Source organism: Salvia splendens, chromosome 9 (genome assembly GCF_004379255.2).
Source record: "Salvia splendens isolate huo1 chromosome 9, SspV2, whole genome shotgun sequence".
Classification (NCBI taxonomy): domain Eukaryota; kingdom Viridiplantae; phylum Streptophyta; class Magnoliopsida; order Lamiales; family Lamiaceae; genus Salvia; species Salvia splendens.
This window is the reverse complement of record NC_056040.1, coordinates 4,394,405-4,414,248: the sequence shown is the minus strand read 5'-3', so window position 1 is coordinate 4,414,248 and position 19,844 is coordinate 4,394,405. Positions and strand designations below refer to the sequence as shown.

The window sequence follows — 19,844 nt, the reverse complement described above, 5'->3', positions numbered from 1 at the left end:
TAAAAACACGGGATTCCCACAGAAAGATAGGAAGGACACTGTTTTGAAACGAGCGACGAATAAATGAATTAAATATTCATAATTCCAGTCAACATTTGCGAGCTAGCACGAAGACGAACGCATCAAGGTATTTAAATCTCTACTGAAATTATCTGCCGATCAACTTGATTTTGGGGTTTCTGACGATCATTTGCTTGTCTGGTAGTATCCACAACTGATTCAGGATGGAAACAGTAGCTACTTTTCGGGCTTCTATTTGCAGCATCTCACCCAATTGGGCTTCCCGCCCCGGACCGGATAGATCCGATGCCAGGGTCGGGTCGAGGCCCGTGCTCTCTAACGCTTGGATTCAGGTATTGATCGGTTGCTTCATTTGCGCTGTGGTTTTTGCTTCTTTGAGGCGAGAATTAGGACTGGGGTCTTGATTAATTTAGGCTGAGCTAATTAGAATGATTGCCGTTTTTGTTGGATGAATTATTTTAGAATTCCGTTGAAAATGTTTCAATTTTTTTTGTTCGTGATAAGGTAATTGCTGATTCATCTTAAATTTATTCTTTTGATCAGTGTAATTAAGATGAAGAGGGTGAATTTCCTCTTTTTATGTTCGGGAAATTTATGTTTCATCTATATGGTAGACCTATTTGTAAGATAAAAAAAAAGAGTCTTGAGAAGAACAAGGGAGGATTCTTTTATAAACTGGGAAATTATTGGGCCGAGCTTAAGAGATTTACAAGTTGTGTTTTTATCTGGCCTTTTGTATTGAATAATTATCTGGAGGAGTTTATCAATCTACGTTTTTGACATGGCTCTGTATTAGAACTTGTAAAGCTTAATCCATTGTGTTTAATTCAAGTTTATGTAAATGTGATAAAGCTATGGTGTGCGGATTTATTATTCTTTTCACTTGGTTGATGAACTAGTGTACTCTTATGAAAAATATAACTTATTTGAATTGGGATTGTAAACTGCAGAAAACACCACTGGTTTCTAAATTCAAGATAGGAAACAAAAATGCGAGATATTTGAGCAGGAGGCGTACTGCCACCAGAGCTTCTATGCAGCCTTCTGACTCTGGCAGTTCGGAATATCCCATTGCTCCTCTACAGATGGAGTCTCCGATAGGGCAATTTCTCTCTCAAATATTAGCAAGTCACCCCCATCTTGTTCCTGCTGCTGTAGAACAGCAACTTGAACAGCTGCAAACTGACTGTGAGTCAGAGAAAGAGAAGGAAGAGCCATCTGCATCTGGAACTGATCTTGTTTTATACAGGTAACAAGATTAACTCTTACGACTTAAGTTGCTATCAGCTTAATGATAGAACCACATCTCTGTGGAGGTGATTCCATATTTACACGATGCATAAACTGTATTGATCATAATCTAATATATTTCTAAGCTGCCAAATAGTTTTTCATGTGTGGCATTATTTGTATTGTGATTATTATTATTATGATATTATCTTTTTGCTGAAGACTGAAGTGGTCAAGTGGAATGTCTATTATGATTAATTTTTACATTGCTTCCTTTCAATTATAGGAGAATTGCGGAGGTTAAGGCTAGTGAAAGAAAAAAGGCATTGGAAGAGATCTTGTACGCATTAGTTGTACAGAAATTCATGGATGCCAGTGTATCCCTGGTTCCAACAATCACTCCATCAACACCCGATGGTCCTGTTCGTGTTGATATTTGGCCTGGCAAAGATGATAAATTGGAACGCCTCCACTCTCCTGAAGCTTATGAGATGATCCAGAATCACCTGTCTCTCATTCTTGGCAACCGGCTTGGCGACTCTACCTCTGTAGTTCAAATAAGCAAACTAAGGGTCGGGCAGGTTTATGCTGCTTCAGTAATGTATGGATATTTCCTCAAACGTGTGGACCAAAGGTTTCAGTTGGAGAAGAGTATGAAAGTCCTTCCCGAGGGTATTGATAATGGAGATGAACAAGTTGCATGGGAGGAAACAAGACCAAGTGATGATGACATTAATCAGTTTCGCAGGAACGCTCAACCTCACCCAGAAATGTCATCTTTTCCCGGAGGCGCTGGTATTGGAGTTGGTGTTGATGGGGTAAAGCCATCCAGATTGCGAACTTATGTTATGTCATTTGATGGAGAGACGCTTCAAAAATATGCAACCATCAGATCTAAGGAAGCTATTAGCATCGTTGAGAAACACACGGAAGCATTATTTGGTAGGCCTGAGATCGTAGTCAAGCCTGAAGGAACCATTGATCCCCAAAACGATGAAATCAAAATTAGCTTTGGCAGCCTGAGGAGACTTGTTTTGGAAGCTGTGACTTTTGGTTCCTTCCTTTGGGATGTTGAGAGTTACGTCGATTCAAGGTACCATTTTGTTGCAAACTAAGCCTTGTGATGGTGGTTTTACTTAAAGGACGAGATGCTGCTGTCTTGCACTACTTGACTTGTACATAGTAACCTTTCTTTAAATTAGTCCAATGTTTATCATGTTATCTATAATCTATGGAAACCGTATCACTTGCCAGATTTTTATACATTCTAAATCCTAAATTCCCAGCAACGTTTACGTCTCCCATTTAAATTTCTATGTTCTTCATTGCTTTGTCTTTATCAAATTTATGATTATGGAACTGAACTTCTCCAGGATTATGTTTTCAGTCATTTATTTACTAATTTGAATCATTACTGAATGTTACATTTCATTCATGATCCACCTCATTATTGCTCAGCAGCTGAAATATCTTTCATCACTTAAGGTAAACAGCTTCTTCTTGTTTCACTTTTCAAGTTTGAGACGATGAAGAGGTCTCCCAGAAACGTCGTAAAATGCTATCTTTGCCTTATCGTAAGCAATCTCAAGAGACAAGAAGCCTTGGCCATCATGATAGAAGTGCATCATGCTCTCATTGTGCATTCCATAATGGATTATATTCTTCCATGCCTTTGAACCAACCCCACTTGTTAGGAACTGCATTGACCTGCTTCACAACAACCATGTCAAAGAAAACAGGTCAAAACCCCTTATATTAACCAAAATAAAAGTTTCTAGAAACATACCCGTTCTCGTTGCTAAGATGCTGCAAGCAGTGGTCATGTCCATTGATGTACATATCCACCTTGTGACTCTATACAACAAGTTTCAAAATATATTCAATCTATTGAATTCCAACCTCTGAGCATGTTGTGTATTTGTGTTAAAGAAAGAGTGATGCTAAATGACCATAATGTGGCCAGCCATAAACATAAAATATTAATAAAAAAATTATGTATTTAATGATATTTTACTTGAAGTTAGTTCATCTTAAAAGTATCAAATTTTCAAGACTAATTTACCCATTTGCATAAATAAGGACTAGAGTACAACTAATAATAAATAATCTTGGAAATGTTATATTGTGTATGTGTAAGTTTCTTTTGTGTCATATTTCTTTTTTTCTTTTAATTATGTTATATTATTATTTAATTTATATTATATAACTACTTTTAAATTAGAATATAAATATATTCATGATATTAAAATTATATAATTGGTATTTAGCTTCACTTACGAATGAAATAATTTAAACTATATTATATTTAGCATTAATATTTAAATAACTTATAAATAATAGTATAAATAAAATAAATGTAAACATTACTATAAAAATATTTTATATAAAATTAATTCAAATATTATGGAGAGAGAATGTTGTAAATTTAAATTTGAAGTAAAAAATTGAGAAAATGGTAATTAAGTAAAATTATCTTAGCACTAACTATTACTATTAATTTATTGCATTGACTTTTATAATTATTTACAAAAATGTCATTGTGTGGCTGGCCACATTATAGCTTATGCATTACTCAATAAATAAATCCCACTATCATTAATTCTAATGAAACAACAATATTTATATTCTTATTTGATTACCGGCCAGCCAATCAGATTGCGAGGACTACGTAAAGTTACAAATAATGCTCAACAGTACACAAATCAAACAGAGTAATCTGATTGGCTTAAGAGTTGCTTGTTTGTCCATTGTTGATTGGTCGTTCGTTGTCTTTTGTCGAATGATCGTTTATAGTAATAATACTCCCTTCGTCCCAATATAGTTGAGGCATTTCCTTGGAGCACAAGATTTAAGAAATTAATTTGTTACGGTTTAAAGCGGAAAGAGTAAAATAAGAGGGATGAAGAGAAAGTAGAGTAAAAAAGGAAATAAAGTTTATACCAAAAAGAAAATGACTCAACTACTTTGGGACGGAGGGAGTACTATTGTTTGGTCGTTCATTAATTTGAATAATTACATAAATCACAACACATCATATACGAGAGTCGTAGCTAAAAGTGAAATAACAAAATTCAAATTCACGATAATTTGCACCAGCTAGAATATGAGAAATGGTTTCTTATTTTATAGTACTCCATTCGTCTCTCTCAAGATGTCCACGTGATTTTACAAGGAATTGTTAGATGTAGTAAATAGAGAGAAATGAAAGGTGTATATCTTGAATGAGACGAAGGTAATAGTACTTTTAGAATTTTGTCTTTTTGGTAGCATTAGACATTGACGCTAGAGCCAAACTTCCCGATCAGCAGTTTCAAGTCACAAAGGAAAAATTCATTCAAAGAACAAGTTCAAATTCTTTCTTGGAACTAACCGTCAAGAATTTTTGTTTAATTTGAAATCCCAATAGAATGACGACGTATAAAGATTCTATGCAAGATTTCCTTCTCAATGCCCCACATTGACGTTCCATTGCCACATCGAGTTTAATTTGGGTGAAAACTAAATTTATGGAAAATTGCTACAACAACTAAGTTTGTATTTATTTATTTTTTACTTTCAAAGTTGACGAGCTAAACTAAATTAGGCGCCAATAGCCTTTTAATATTTCGCAATCCAAAGAAAGAAAAACTTAAGCTATAGACAAACATGGTGACAAAAGGCAGATTTAGTTGCCTCTTATAATAAGAAGATTGTGTTGCATATACATGATCTAGTAATAGTCTGGTTAATTCTTGGGGTTAAAAATCTCAAGTCTGAATCCACTATCTTTAAAATTTTTCATTCAACCAAAAAGGACTGTGTTGTGTACAGGTATGTCTAGTAGTATGTAATTAACATTCGAAGCTAAAGTTCTCAGGTTTTAATAAAACCGTTACACACGGGATCTTTAAAATTATTTGTTCATTCAAAAAAAAAATAGAAAGAGAAACAACTAATAATTAAAAAAAGTGAGGCAAACAAAACATACGACAAGAACCTCACTGAAAACAAATGAAATTCATGAATTTTAAATTACAAGAATTTGTGATATGGATTTATTGGCACAGCAAAGATCGCCTGGAAATGTTTAGCGGCGTTGACTCAACATCAAGTGGTAATGCAGATAAGAAAAAGGGTGGCCAAGAATGATAATCATCTAAAGTAAAAGTTCATAATGATCTCAACAAGAAGATTAAGTCTCTAATCTAGTTGAGGTTTTCTCATTTTCAATGAATGCAAGTTAGTCCTACTTCCAAGTTGAACTTGTCTCATTTTCTTCTACATCATTTTCAGCATTACTTTATCTTGTATCTGCTATAACAAGATTAACTTTTCCTTTCAGTAGACCCCACCGATTAAAGCCCCTTCCAACGAGCCAAATCGATCCCTTTCCATTTCGTTACTTTCCACTATTTTGATGTTGGATTCAGTTAGGCCTACATATTCACCCACCCACCACCCTTATATCTAATCCTTTTATAAGCTGTATCTAACCTGCACTATTTTCTGCACTTTCACGGTTTACTTCGACCTATAAAAACTCTCCTCTACTACATAGATACCCCACGAGGGAATTGAGAGCATGCACTTCTCTATAGCTAAGAAAGAAAAGTTTGCCCGTTGACACCATGGTCACTGAGCTTATCATGGAGGCAAGTAATATCCTTAGGAAAAGAGTGAACGATGATACTTCCATTCCACACTCTGGTAATATGTCAGAAGCTTCAGCACAAAGCTCAAATCAAGCTTACTTCCGCTCCCAAGAGTATTATATTCATCACGAATCTTTCAAGTAGGGTCAACTTCTATATGCTACGAGGCATAGAAAATATAACCATTATTGTTTCTAAGTTCTAACCACATATGTCTGCTTCTTTTTCTTTTTCCCCCTAAAAAGGCTCTTTGTAGGCTCTTGGAACGTAGGAGGCGTCCGACCTCCAGACAACTTGAACCTCGACAAGTTGCTCAACACTCAAGACACCATGGCAGATATATATGTGTTGGGGTAATCTTTAACTATTATGAGCATGTAAAGTTACATATCTATGACTTCTAGCTTAATGAAAGGGACTAGAATTAGCTTTTATTTTTTTATTTATTAACTAATAACTCCTGGCAGGTTTCAAGAAATTGTCCCTCTCAATGCTGGAAATATTTTGGCGACAGAAAATAGTGACGTTTCAGTGAAGTGGAACTCTTTAATTAAAGCGGCTCTTAACAAGAGGACACCGGCAGAAGATACATTACAAAAGACAGAAATTGGAGAGTCACAAAGAATTTATCCCCTAAGAACACAGAGTTCCACCAAGTCTAATGCCACAGATTATAAATGCATAATAAGTAAACAAATGGTAGGAATATATATTACCATATGGGCAAGAACAGAGCTACACCAGTACATCAGCAATCTGGGTGTCTCATGAGTCGGATGTGGTATTTTGGGGCGCCTGGGAAACAAGGTAATAAGTTTGAATCAGACTTGATGAATGTTAATGATAAATTATGAAGATAACCTACTCTTAATGGTAATGTGTCGTACATTGCATGTGATATTATTTCCAAATTTGTTTTGAAGTATACTGATTTACCAGTAGTAACTAACTGTATCTATACGATATAACAGGGTTCAGTCTCCGTCAGATTTTGCTTGCATGAAACAATCTTTTGTTTTGTATGTAGCCATTTGGCTTCAGGTGGTAAAGAAGGCGATGAGAGACACCGAAATGCAGATGCAGCACATATATTAGCACGGACCCTATTTCTGCCTGAACCCCTCCAGCATTTGCCCAGAAAAATTTTAGACCATGAGTATGTAGATCAGATATATCGCCCAGATCACATAGTGATTATGCTGCCTATTATTTTATGGGAGATGAACTGAAGTTGAACTTTTTTATGCATATTTAAGCATAAGTACTGCTTTCTTGAAAGCACTAGTCACTTGATAACTTGTAGTGCTAATACCTTCTAGGCTTTTATACATGGAAAATATGAACAATTTACTTGAACTTAACATAAGAGTCTTTCTAACTTGTTTTGAATAACTTCAAAACATTACTTATTATCAATACTGGATTCACTCATGTAGCCTCTAATGCTCAAACGTTGCTCCTGTTTTGCAACAGCCGGGTGATTTGGCTAGGAGACTTAAATTACAGGATTCACCTTCCTGAGGATACAACGAGATCCTTGGTGATGAATAAAGAGTGGAGCTTACTGTTAGAAAATGATCAGGTAAAGAACACAAGGAAAACTTTTGATTGTATTAAAAAACGTACTTCACCTAGAATAGCCACAGTCAGTTATTCTAATAATTTAATTCTGCACAATTCAAATAAAGCTGATAGCTGAGATGAACAAAGGACGTGCCTTTGAGGAATGGCATGAGGAACTAATTGAGTTTGCACCTACATATAAATATGACCAGAACTCGGATGACTATTATGGACCTGGTCAAAAAATAAAAGTGAAGAGAATGCGAGCTCCAGCATGGTAAGCCATTTTCCCCTTTAAATTTTCTACTCAACTAACTGTTCCCAGAGGTGATAGAAGTAGAATTTGTGCAGATGTGATAGAATAATTTGGTTTGGCAAAGGACTGAAGCAGATCCAGTACAACAGAGTTGAATCCAGATTATCTGATCATAGACCTGTTTACGCAAGGTTCACTGCATATGTAGAGGTGTCTAAACTCCCAGGAATGCAAAGCAGCGCCTTGTCAAGCTGAACTGCTTATTCAGAAACCGATTTATATTAAGTAAATCTGAATGACTAATTCCTATATTTTGTAGCTACTAGAGGATACAAGCAAATCTTAATGTACCACCTCCACCACTCCCCGCCGCCAGATTTGTATATTTATGATGGCAAATGTACAGAGTGCTGGAGCTTCAATGAGATGCACCATATAAAGATATTATCAGATATATCATCTACAACCAAAAATTTGAATTGCTGAAATTTATTTAGTTCAAGTTGAACTTTGGCAGGAGTGAATAACGAATTCAAAAATTAAAGAGCAAAAATGGAGCCACTAAACAAATAAAAGAGTATGAATCAGTTGACTAAAATAAAAGCTGTCATGAAAATGGAGATTGTTTAGTAGTAAGTTACTATCACTAATATATATTGTTTAAGATTGTCATCCTTATTATAGCTTACATGACATAAATCAGTTTTAAATGTGGAGGGGGAGGAAGAGTTAAATAAGAGTAGTGGAATCTCTGTATATAAACTCAAACAGGATATTTTCAAATCAATAAGCTTAGGAAGTGGCTGGAATGCAAGAATAAGGTGGGAATGGAATATGTTAATTCCTAATCTCATGACTTGGCATGATTTTACAATTGGATATCATCATACTCCAAGGAATTAGTAATCCATGTGGATGGGATTAGTCATCCCTTCCTCCCCCTTCGTATTACATATTCCTTATTTTCAAGAATGAATTTCATCTATTCTTTTGACAAAAACTATCCTTTAATTTTTGTTATAATAAATTAACCATTTCTTTTATCTCTCTTGGATATCGTTAGATGTGTCAAACTGATCGGCGTGGACTAAAAGATTGTCAAACTCGTCCAAAAATTGGGCTGAGTGGGTCAGCAATGTTTGACATCTCTAGATAATATGTGAGCATACTAGATAGAAATGTAAGATAGATATGAACGCACTAGTATAGAGCTTGAGCCTCCAAGAGTGCCAGAGCTTCGCAATAAAAGATTCTACAAAAAAATTCATGAGTATTTTAAGTGTTTTCATTAAGCTATACAGCAGTCCTCTCAATCAAATAATTCGAGTTCGGGGGTGTTTTACGTGGTTTAACAGTAAAAGGCATCAAAGTGCATTGGCAGGAAAATATCACATGTTTACATGTTAAACACATTAAATTATAAACACACCTCCAAGACTGCCTGAGCTTCATTGTCTAATGACTTACAAAGTATCTCATAGTTTTTCTCTGGTCCCAACTGCAAGAGGAAAAAAGATAATAACAATATGAATATCGGAATTCCAAGGTTTAAAATATTAACTTTTCACCATGTTGGAGAAGTTGGATAAAAGTTGTCAGTATCAATAGAGTGTTCTAACCGGATTCACTTTTGAGGGAGAAATTGCAGCAATTGTGTACCTGAAAGAGATTAAAATGCAATAAAGAGTAGTTGAGAAGCCACGCAAATACCAGCCCCACCAAAAAAACCAATGAAGCATTAGAGTCATGGTTCTGCCCAAGCAACTGGGGCCTGTCAAGCATGATATTGCAGGTGGACGGTATACATGAATCGCAAGAAAGATATTTCCTTTTTTCTTAATGAAGCTACACAGGAAATGGAGGCCCAAAAAAAAATTTCACAGAAAAAATATCTTACGGTATAATATCAAAGTCCCTTGTATAATGGAGTTCTTCAGTAATTTCTAATGAAACAAAATAAACTATGAGACAAGACATTGTTTTTTTACATGAAAGTCGCCATAAGAGGAAGATTTGCAGTTTGCTGATGAGTAACATTTCAACCAGAATGTGATGACTTAATGTGCTGATGACAAAAGTTACATAAGCAATTTTAGGCAAAGCAATTACTAATCGTACTTCACATTTTACATTCTCCTATAAGTAAATTGCTGGGATCATCACTAAAAGAATCTTGAAACTGGTTTTGAAAGTGTCGGCTTGAGCAAACCATTGCTAAAAAAGTGATGTCTGAGAAATATTTCTATAGAGCTTGTAGTGAGAAATAGAAATATCAAATCTCAGTTCAGTAGTTACTTGGCATGAATAATTGCAGACATCAGACAGGTAGAAGTCAAGTGCCAAAGATCATGTGCCGCAACTATTCTTTGTAATGCATTGCAGAACCAGAGTTAAGAGAAATTAAAAATATCGTGGATACAAGTCATGTGGCTATGTTCAGTTTCTTGTTTCATAATACGCAGAATAAAAACCAGTTAAGTGATATATAATCTGGAGTCGATTAGCTAGTGGACTGTGATGTTTTTCAAACTAGACGTAGCCCTGGCTGGCAGTTGGCGGTTCAGAACTTTTATTCTCTTTACGATTCTACATAAAAAATAAATGATGTATTTACCATTTAAATCATTTCAAACAGTGTATACACAACGACCCACCTCAGTTTACATATATAAAAGTTCATTGCCATTGGATTTGCTCTTTGGACGGTTAGAACCACAGCACCCATTCCATTCTGAAATAGAAGCAAGATAAGCAATGAGTTTCTCTGAACAGGGAAACCTCACCATTAGGCATTAGGAAAATTGTTTCAATGAGTGGCATTTGAATTTCATAGGCCATGTTAGTGAAATTAATGGAGAGAGAATTCAAAGAGACCAGTAATATATTCTTTAATGGTATAGACATCCCTAGTGGGTTGGCATTTGTGAACGAATTTGTTCAAATGATTTTTTCTCACACAATCCTGATTCTGCATAGGTACTTTAAGGGGGTATTTAGCAATCTATGGGGAATGGGAATGGCTAACACATACCCAAACCCCCAAACAAAAACAAAATGACTGATTCCTCACTTTTCAAAATGAACTTGAGTGTCATGGAATGATTCTGCCACACCAAACAACCCTCTTCTTTTCATTCCAATTCCCCACTTCATTAACCCCCATAAGCCTCACTCAAATTTTGATAAGAAAAATATATTCCAGCTAAATGCAAATAGGAACATATAACCATACCTGAGAAGCAATTAGCTCAATTAGTTGCATTAAGAATTTCCCTAGTCCCTTTCCTTGAGCACGATGCTCAAGCTGTAATTCATAAACATAAAGTACAGGTACCTCTTCCTCCAGAGTGAATCGGTAATGTACAAAACCTACAATAGAACCCTTACAATTGCATGGCCTCTCCACGTCCCTGAGCTCTAATGCTTTATCAGCATCCTCATCCGATACCTCATGCACAAATATGTAACGAGCTTCTGGCGCAACCATATCACGTCTCTTAATCTTTTCTTCATCTGACCACTCAGGTCCAAAAGGTGCCTCCATGTTCAGCTGAATAAGTAAATACATCCAGGGTTGTCAAAGAAAAAACACAAATCAAAACATAGGTTTTGAGAAACGCAGCAGAAGGATTATTATATGACATCAAGGCTACCTTAAGAAGATTTTGTATGTATTGTTTTGTACGAACAGGGAGCCTATCGCCACGTCCTGACTCCAAATGTGCATGCAATCCTGGTAATGACATGATTTAGATAGTACTGTGAATATTTAAAACAGAAGGCGTCCAATGCAGGAATCAAGAAAGAGTAACAATTACAAGAGCATGTCTGCTTAACCAGTATGATACATCAATTACAGGATACATAGGTTAAAAACAGAAAAAATCGGAAGCCTTGCATTTCTGGGGGATTTCTAATAAAAATTTGCAGAAAAAAGTACATTTGAATTCTTTTTCAATCATTCCCCAAATGCAATTTTCCAAACATAGAATGCTGTTACAACCAAAAAAACTACTTAGCACATGTTATGCTCTTAAAAAACCCAAAACCACAACAACAAAAATAAAAATAACAATAATACTAATATAAAGTGTAGGGATCAGACGAATTCCGGATTCACTATTTACCGAGACCTCTTTGGTCTTGTTACAAGATGGCTCAGTCAAACCATCAACCAAGCGACTGATATGTACAAAAGATCTAGCTATTACAGTCAAGATACACAATAGCTATTACAGACTAAGTCCTTGTGCTTAATCAATTCAAGACAAGCATCAATAACCCTGCACACTCAACAAAACCTTGTTAGTATCACAAGGTAATAGATCCAAACGGATCTGGTACAATAAAGGCAGAATACCGAACGAAATCACAAAGAAAACAACAATCAACGGCTCAGCCACCCGCCGATGATACAAGCCTATTCTCCAGAACACAGATCCAAAGGAGCACAGCTGAATCTGCCGGTGATTGACCTCACACTCCAGATTCCAGGCCTAACCGACTCCTACACTTCAGATCTACACCGTTCGAGAACAACCTCGCACAGAAACACTCCAAACAGAAACCCTAGTTCCCACCCAACTCCAGCAACCGAAATAGTTGCTTCCTCTATTACTGTAGCAAGATCTGAAGCACTTTCAACCGTGCAAGATCACACAGAATCACCAGAGAATCGTCGGAGAAGAAGGGAAGAAGAAGAAGAGTCAAAGAACTCTGAGAGAGAGAGAGAGATATCCGAAGAGAGAGAGTGAGAGTATTGAATGAGATAGAGAATCAGGAGACTCACACACATAACAAGCACACCCTACAATCCGACGGCTGAGAGCCATGATCCGAGTGGGAGAACACGTGGCTGAATCTGGAGTGGAAGTCATGAGTCTTGGGCCAGGCCCAAATCAGCAATGCATGGGCCAGTAACTAAAACCAGCCCAAATGAGAGTCCACCAAATATTCAACATGCTCCACCTTGGACTTCATTATGGGAAACCAGCTTGCACCACACGGCTAAGGTGTAAATTCATCACAGCCTACATGGTAGCCCCCTCAGCCCCAAAGAACAAAGTTCACTGGCATTTTTGGGAACCACCAAGTTGCCTCTAGACACCAGAGGGTTGAAAACCCATTAGTCTAAGAGGACTTGTTGCCTCAAGTCACCCATCACCCTTACCACAGTGGATTAGGTAACTGAGGTCTTTTTTCCCCGGGACATGCACTTATCCAAAATCAAAATGCAAAAACTTAATGCAGAAAATTAGTTTTTCAAGAGGTAAGCATTTAGTACCCATATCAGCTGGGTTCTTATCTGTGTGTACTTTAGAAAGAAAAACTTCACCTTTTTCTACAATATCCCTAATGTAATGAAATCTTACATCAATATGCTTAGTTCTATCATGGAAAACAGGATTCTTGCACAGTTGAATAGCAGATTGAGAGTCAGAGAATACCACAGGAGGAGTTTTCACAAAGTTAAGTTCAGAAAGTACTCCCTTTAGCCACACAGCTTCTTTCATAGCTTCAGTGATAGCAATGTACTCAGACTCAGTAGTAGACAAGGCAACAATATGTTGCAGTTGTGACTTCCAACTAATGCAGGACCTACACACAGTAAAAACATAGGAAGTGATGGACTTCCTCTTATCCCTGTCATTAGCATAGTTAGAATCAACATATCCAGCAAGTTTAACACCTTCTTCACACTTAGAATAGCATAAACCATACTTTGCAGTATGCTTCAAGTATCTCAACAACCACTTCAAAGCTTCCCAATGCACAGGACCATGATTAGACATATATCTACTCAAGCATGAAACAGCATAAGCAATATCAGGTCTAGTACTGACCATTAAGTACATAACAGATCCAATAGCATTAGCATAGGGAACTTTCTTCATGGAATTGATTTCAAGATCAGTTTGAGGGCAAAGGTCTTTACTCAACACAAAATGAGCAGCTAAGGGCACTGAAGCAGGCTTAGCATCATACATGTTAAATTTTTTCAGAATTTTGTACACATAGGGTTCTTGATGCAAAACAAGAGTATAATTCTTTCTATCCCTGAAAATATTAATTCCCAGAATTTTCTGAGCATCCCCTAAGTCTTTCATGTCAAAATTCTTGCTCAAAGCAGCTTGCACAGCACTTATGGTGTTCAAACAAGGACCCATGATCAGCATGTCATCAACATACAACAATAGAAACACAGGAACAGTACCAAGGTTCTTCACATACAAGCAAGCATCAAAAGTGCTTCTCACAAAGCCCAAATTGTGCATACAAGTATTAAACTTAATGTTCCACTGCCTAGGAGACTGCTTTAGACCATATAGAGCCTTTTTCAGCAAACACACATGATTAGGAAACTTTGGATCTACAAAACCTTCAGGCTGTCTCATGTATATGGGTTTATCAAGATCACCATGCAAGAAGGCAGTTTTAACATCCATTTGCTTTAATTCCCAATCAAAATGAGCACACAATGCAAGGATTAACCTCACAGTAGTAAACTTAACAACAGGAGCAAATATTTCAGTATAATCTACCCCCTCTTGTTGAGTAAATCCTTTAGCCACCAATCTGGCCTTATACCTCAGCCCCTCCACCTCATTCTTTAGCTTATACAACCATCTACAGTCAACAACAGAGGCACCAAGAGGCAGGGGTACAAGGATCCAGGTCATATTAACTTTCAGAGAATTCATCTCTTCAATCATAGCATCATGCCACTTAGCCCAGAATTTAGATTTTGTAGCCTGCTTAAAGGTTTGAGGCTCATCCCCATCAGATTCATGCACATTGAAAGCCAAGTTTATGAGAGCAATTAGCCCTACATATCTAGCAGGTTTATTCACATTCACCCTTCTGGATCTATCCCTAGCAAGCACATAGTCATTCAAATTTGGTGCATCAATGACATTTTGAACTCCAGGAGGACTGTTTAACACATTCTGAGCAGGCACAGGAGCATTACTCCTAATAGGACTAGCATGCACATTGTCATCAGGTAAAGCCACATTGTTAACATTATCCTCAGGTAGATTTCCCTCATTAGGTGTGTCACTAGGACTATAGGCTGGCACTGAGTTCCAAAAAGGTTGCTCCACCTCACTTGAAGCATCCACTGGATGCTCCACATCAGTGGGTAAAATTGTGGACTCCTCCTCACTTGGAGGGTCACTGTCCACACTCTCTAGAGCTGAAGGATCAGTCAACCTCAGACAAGGAAAGTCATGCTCATTGAACACAACATCCCTGCTGATAATGACCTTAAATCCAGGCTCATCTCTCAGCCAGATCCTATACCCTTTAACACCCTCAGGATAACCCAAGAGAACACCTTTTCTAGACCTAGGTTCAAGTTTGTCAGACTTGGTATGCACAAAAGCAGAGCAGCCAAACACTCTTAGGTGAGAAAGGTTCAAAGGTTTTCCATAAAACACATATTCAGGGCACTGCCCCAATAAAGGCACAGAGGGAGACCTATTTACCAGATAAGTAGCAGTCAACAAAGCTTCACCCCAAAATTTTTTTGACAAACCAGATTTAGAAAGCATGCATCTAACCTTTTCAAGTAAAGTCCTATTCATTCTTTCAGCTACTCCATTTTGTTGAGGAGTATAAGGAACAGTTTTATGCCTTTTAATACCATGCCCAGCACATAAGTCATCAAATTGGTTATTACAAAATTCAAGACCATTATCAGTTCTGATTCCTTTGATTTTCTTTCCAGTTTGGTTTTCAATCAAGGTTTTCCAAGTAGTAAATTTTCCAAACACATCAGATTTATGTTTCATCAGAAAACACCACACTTTCCTTGAAAAATCATCAATCACAGAGAGAAAGTAGACAGAACCAGAGTGAGATGACACAGGAGCAGGTCCCCAAACATCCATATGCAAATATTCAAGCACATTCTTACTCACATTAGCAGGGACAGGTGTAGGAAAAGATACTCTATGTTGTTTACCAAGCACACAAGTATCACAGAAAGGTAATTCACCACAGACATCAGAATCAGCTAGAATGTCATGTTTTTTCAGAATATTCATACCCTTCTCACTCATGTGGCCTAGCCTATTATGCCATAGCAAAATTTTGTCAGACTTTACAACATTAGCAGATGCTTTTTCACAAGTAAGAGGCACAGCATTGCAGACATACAAACCACACCTTTTTTGAGCTTTAAATAAGCACATAGAACCTTTACAGATTTTCATACAGCCATCCCCCCACTTCCCACTCAGACCAGAACCTTCAAGAGCATTACATGACATCAAGTTATAACACAGATCTGGAACATATCTAACACCCTTCAAATTAAGCACATAGCCATTACTAAATTTTAAACACACTGTGCCAATACCAAGAATTTCACATTTCTTGTCATCAGCCATTGACACATAAGTGCTAGAAACAGGCTTCATGTCAGAAAACACCTGCTTGAAGGGACTTACATGGAAAGTGCAACCAGAATCACATAACCAGTCATTTAAGGTATAAGGACACATAGGGGAAGCATTGATATTCAACAAATCATGCACCATAAACACAGATTCATTGTCAGTTGTTTCATACTTAACCATACTGGCAATGTTTTCAATCTGAGAGCAGTTATTATTATGGTGAGGAGGCTTATTCTTCTTAGGCTTGGTACATTCCTTTTTATAATGTCCAGTTTCTCCACAATTGTAACATTTTCTGAAGGATTTAGGGTCCCTACTACTGGATCTGGACCTAAATTTCTTCCTTGAGTTGGATCTGTTATTAGAACCACCATTTGATTCATATCCCCCTCTTGAATTAGACCTACCCCTAACATTAAACACTTTATTGGCAGTAGATTTGTCAGAACCCCTTTCCCTCAGATCAAGTTCCTTAGATTTAAGGGAGCTAATTATTAAATCAAGAGGAGCAGAGTCTCTGCCATATTTAATGGCAGCCTTTACATCACTATAGGAATCAGGTATGGCATTCATTAGGGCAATACTTGTATATTCATCAATTGTTTTATCACCTGATCTCTTAATGTCTTGCACAAGTTTCTGAAATCTATCCACATTATCATCTATATCCTTAGACAAATCAAGTTTGAATTTAAACAGCTTTTCAAGCAAATACATTCTTGAGGACATAGAAGTTTCTGTAAACAGAGTATCAAGGAGTTTCCACATTTCAGAGGCAGATTCAACATGATCAACTTTCCTAATCACAGAGTCAGATAAATTGAGAATAATAGTGGCTCTAGCCAACTCATTCATTTCATCTTGCTTTTCAGGAGAAACATCATCAGACAAAGTACCATCAACAGACTTGAAAACCTTTTGCTGAATCAAAATACACTTCAATTTTTGTTTCCAAATCATAAAGTCATTTTTTCCATTAAAAGGAACCAAACCAATGGGCTGAGACATTTTGGACATCAATTCAGCCAAAACACAGTGAGCAAGGTAAGAACACACAGCTCTGCACACAATAGGGAAAAGAGACATGCAGGCTATGGCCTAACACAGATTTTCACAGAAGGAGCACAAAAGAACACGAAGTCAAGTACCCAGAGGGCAGTAACAGCTATCTGAACAGAAAAATTTTCTCAAGAACAAAAAGAAAAAACACCATACACACAGGTCAAGCCCAAATCCCTGACTGTCACGAGCAGCACTGGCTAAGGCTATCCCAGATCGCAAGCACTCACTCTTGGAGGGCGCAGGGGGTCACTTAGGCAGTATATGTGCTTGGTGGCCAGGTAATAAGGGGTCAGAGAGACAGATAAAACAACAATCAAACACGGAAGCAGGTAAACACAGAGAAAACAACACAGATAAGCCTAAAACCTTGCCAAGGTTTACTACCAGCAGCAAAAGCCCAAACCTAGGGTGGCTTTAAACAGGAAAAACAAGAAAACAGAGAGAGTCACAGCCAATTTACCAGAGCAAACCCCCTACTCGAGGGAGGGTTCCACTTGCCCACCTCCTTAATGCGACTCGGCGTGCCGGAATCGTCCCCCCGTGGCTCTGATACCACTGTAGGGATCAGACGAATTCCGGATTCACTATTTACCGAGACCTCTTTGGTCTTGTTACAAGATGGCTCAGTCAAACCATCAACCAAGCGACTGATATGTACAAAAGATCTAGCTATTACAGTCAAGATACACAATAGCTATTACAGACTAAGTCCTTGTGCTTAATCAATTCAAGACAAGCATCAATAACCCTGCACACTCAACAAAACCTTGTTAGTATCACAAGGTAATAGATCCAAACGGATCTGGTACAATAAAGGCAGAATACCGAACGAAATCACAAAGAAAACAACAATCAACGGCTCAGCCACCCGCCGATGATACAAGCCTATTCTCCAGAACACAGATCCAAAGGAGCACAGCTGAATCTGCCGGTGATTGACCTCACACTCCAGATTCCAGGCCTAACCGACTCCTACACTTCAGATCTACACCGTTCGAGAACAACCTCGCACAGAAACACTCCAAACAGAAACCCTAGTTCCCACCCAACTCCAGCAACCGAAATAGTTGCTTCCTCCATTACTGTAGCAAGATCTGAAGCACTTTCAACCGTGCAAGATCACACAGAATCACCAGAGAATCGTCAAAGAACTCTGAGAGAGAGAGAGAGAGATATCCGAAGAGAGAGAGTGAGAGTATTGAATGAGATAGAGAATCAGGAGACTCACACACATAACAAGCACACCCTACAATCCGACGGCTGAGAGCCATGATCCGAGTGGGAGAACACGTGGCTGAATCTGGAGTGGAAGTCATGAGTCTTGGGCCAGGCCCAAATCAACAATGCATGGGCCAGTAACTAAAACCAGCCCAAATGAGAGTCCACCAAATATTCAACATAAAGAATAAAAATCACATTGCCAAACAGCAAAATGTTACAATGCCGTCACATTAGAAAATAATTTCACCTACCTAAACCATAACTACTGTTTTAATATCAGAAAAAATGTAAGAGACAAAGCTTGAGATGCAGACAAACCGTTTCCTCGATAGTGGCGAAAATGCGGACAAGTAGCGAGATGATCTTTCACCGAAGAAGCAGCTTTGATCCTGTTCTCGATTGCTTTCTTCTTCTCAATTATCTGCCTTAGCATATGGATTGCGAAACCGATATTAAATCGAAAACGCTCAATTTTTCAGCTTAGGAAACAAGGAAATAATTCAGTTTAATTGATGGATAAACCAATATACCTCTCGCCTCGCCTCGTCTTCTTCCTTGCTCTCTCGCAACTTTTGCCTTCAACTTCCATCTGACAATATTTTTCTTTCTCTTTCCCTCGCATTTGTTTTATTTCGTCTGCCATTTATATATTCTTCTTGAAAAATAAAATTACTCCATGAAATACCCCAAAAAAATTGTAAATTTTAGAATTTTCTTTTAATTGAAATCGAATATGTGGGAGTTTCATTATGAGGCTTGACTTCATAATCTTTTCAATTAAAAATATTACTACTAAATACGTTCTTTCCCTCGCACACTTTCTGATGGAGGAAACGTTTCCCTTTCTGGATTTTCTACCGAGTTGCATCAAATTTGGTTAGGTAATATTTTTAGTCTATTTACCTTATGTTTATTCAAAATAGGGAAATTATAGATTTTGTAGTTTAAAAGTTTGGTCTCTGGAGAAATTTAGTAGAATAATTATTGTGTTGCATACGTTTTTAGTTTAGAAACTAATTAAACAACATACGTGATGTTGTAAATCCTAAATCAACCACTAATCTTTAGTTTTATTTAGGTTCTAGTATTGTTTGCTACTTACTTTTTGTAAGTATTAATATTTTTTAAAATTATTTTTTAGTCTAAGGAGTGAAAATATGAATGATGAACTGCATATTCCTTAAACTGCGAATGATTGAAAGCCAGAAATTGAAATGAAATTTGCATCAATAGATGATGCATTTGAATTCTACAATCAATATGCACGTGAAGCTGGTTTTAGTGCAAGAATAAGCAATAGCAAACAGAATAAGATGAATGAAGTTGTTTGGAAACAATTTGTATGCTTTAAAGCTGGCCAAACTGATGAAGTCCGCTCAAAAAATCGAGCGTCGAGTGGTGGCCCGATCAAGAAAAGAGCTCGTGGTGAAGTTAGAACTGATTCTAAGGCAAAGATCT

The 19,844-nt window shown here is 37.3% G+C and overlaps 2 protein-coding genes and 1 pseudogene across 3 annotated transcripts; 2 read left to right on the top strand and 1 right to left on the bottom strand.

Moving 5' to 3' along the window:
• Positions 1-2,540, top strand: LOC121748012 (UV-B-induced protein At3g17800, chloroplastic-like). The gene is made up of 4 exons (XM_042142216.1): positions 1-127; positions 206-353; positions 972-1,270; positions 1,538-2,540. Exons 2-4 carry the CDS (start codon positions 225-227, stop codon positions 2,364-2,366), a joined length of 1,257 nt encoding a protein of 418 aa, XP_041998150.1. The 5' UTR covers positions 1-127; positions 206-224; the 3' UTR covers positions 2,367-2,540.
• A 2-nt stretch (positions 2,541-2,542) lies between these two features.
• On the bottom strand, positions 2,543-19,118 carry LOC121748014 (N-alpha-acetyltransferase 40-like). 2 transcript variants are annotated; one of them, XM_042142218.1, is made up of 10 exons: positions 18,917-19,118; positions 18,705-18,811; positions 11,355-11,434; positions 10,934-11,251; positions 10,356-10,432; positions 9,321-9,360; positions 9,131-9,199; positions 8,903-8,953; positions 6,599-6,677; positions 2,543-3,105 (listed from the first exon to the last, which is right to left on the bottom strand). In XM_042142218.1, the coding sequence occupies exons 1-9, from the start codon at positions 19,027-19,029 to the stop codon at positions 6,648-6,650; spliced, it is 885 nt and encodes a 294-aa protein (XP_041998152.1). In that variant the 5' UTR covers positions 19,030-19,118; the 3' UTR covers positions 2,543-3,105; positions 6,599-6,647. The 2 variants fall into 2 exon arrangements, with proteins under 2 accessions (XP_041998152.1, XP_041998153.1); XM_042142219.1 differs by lacking the exons at positions 2,543-3,105; positions 6,599-6,677 and having other exon boundaries at positions 8,923-8,953; positions 9,169-9,199.
• On the top strand, positions 4,612-8,864 carry LOC121748013 (annotated as a pseudogene).
• Positions 19,119-19,844: the final 726 nt, after the last annotated feature.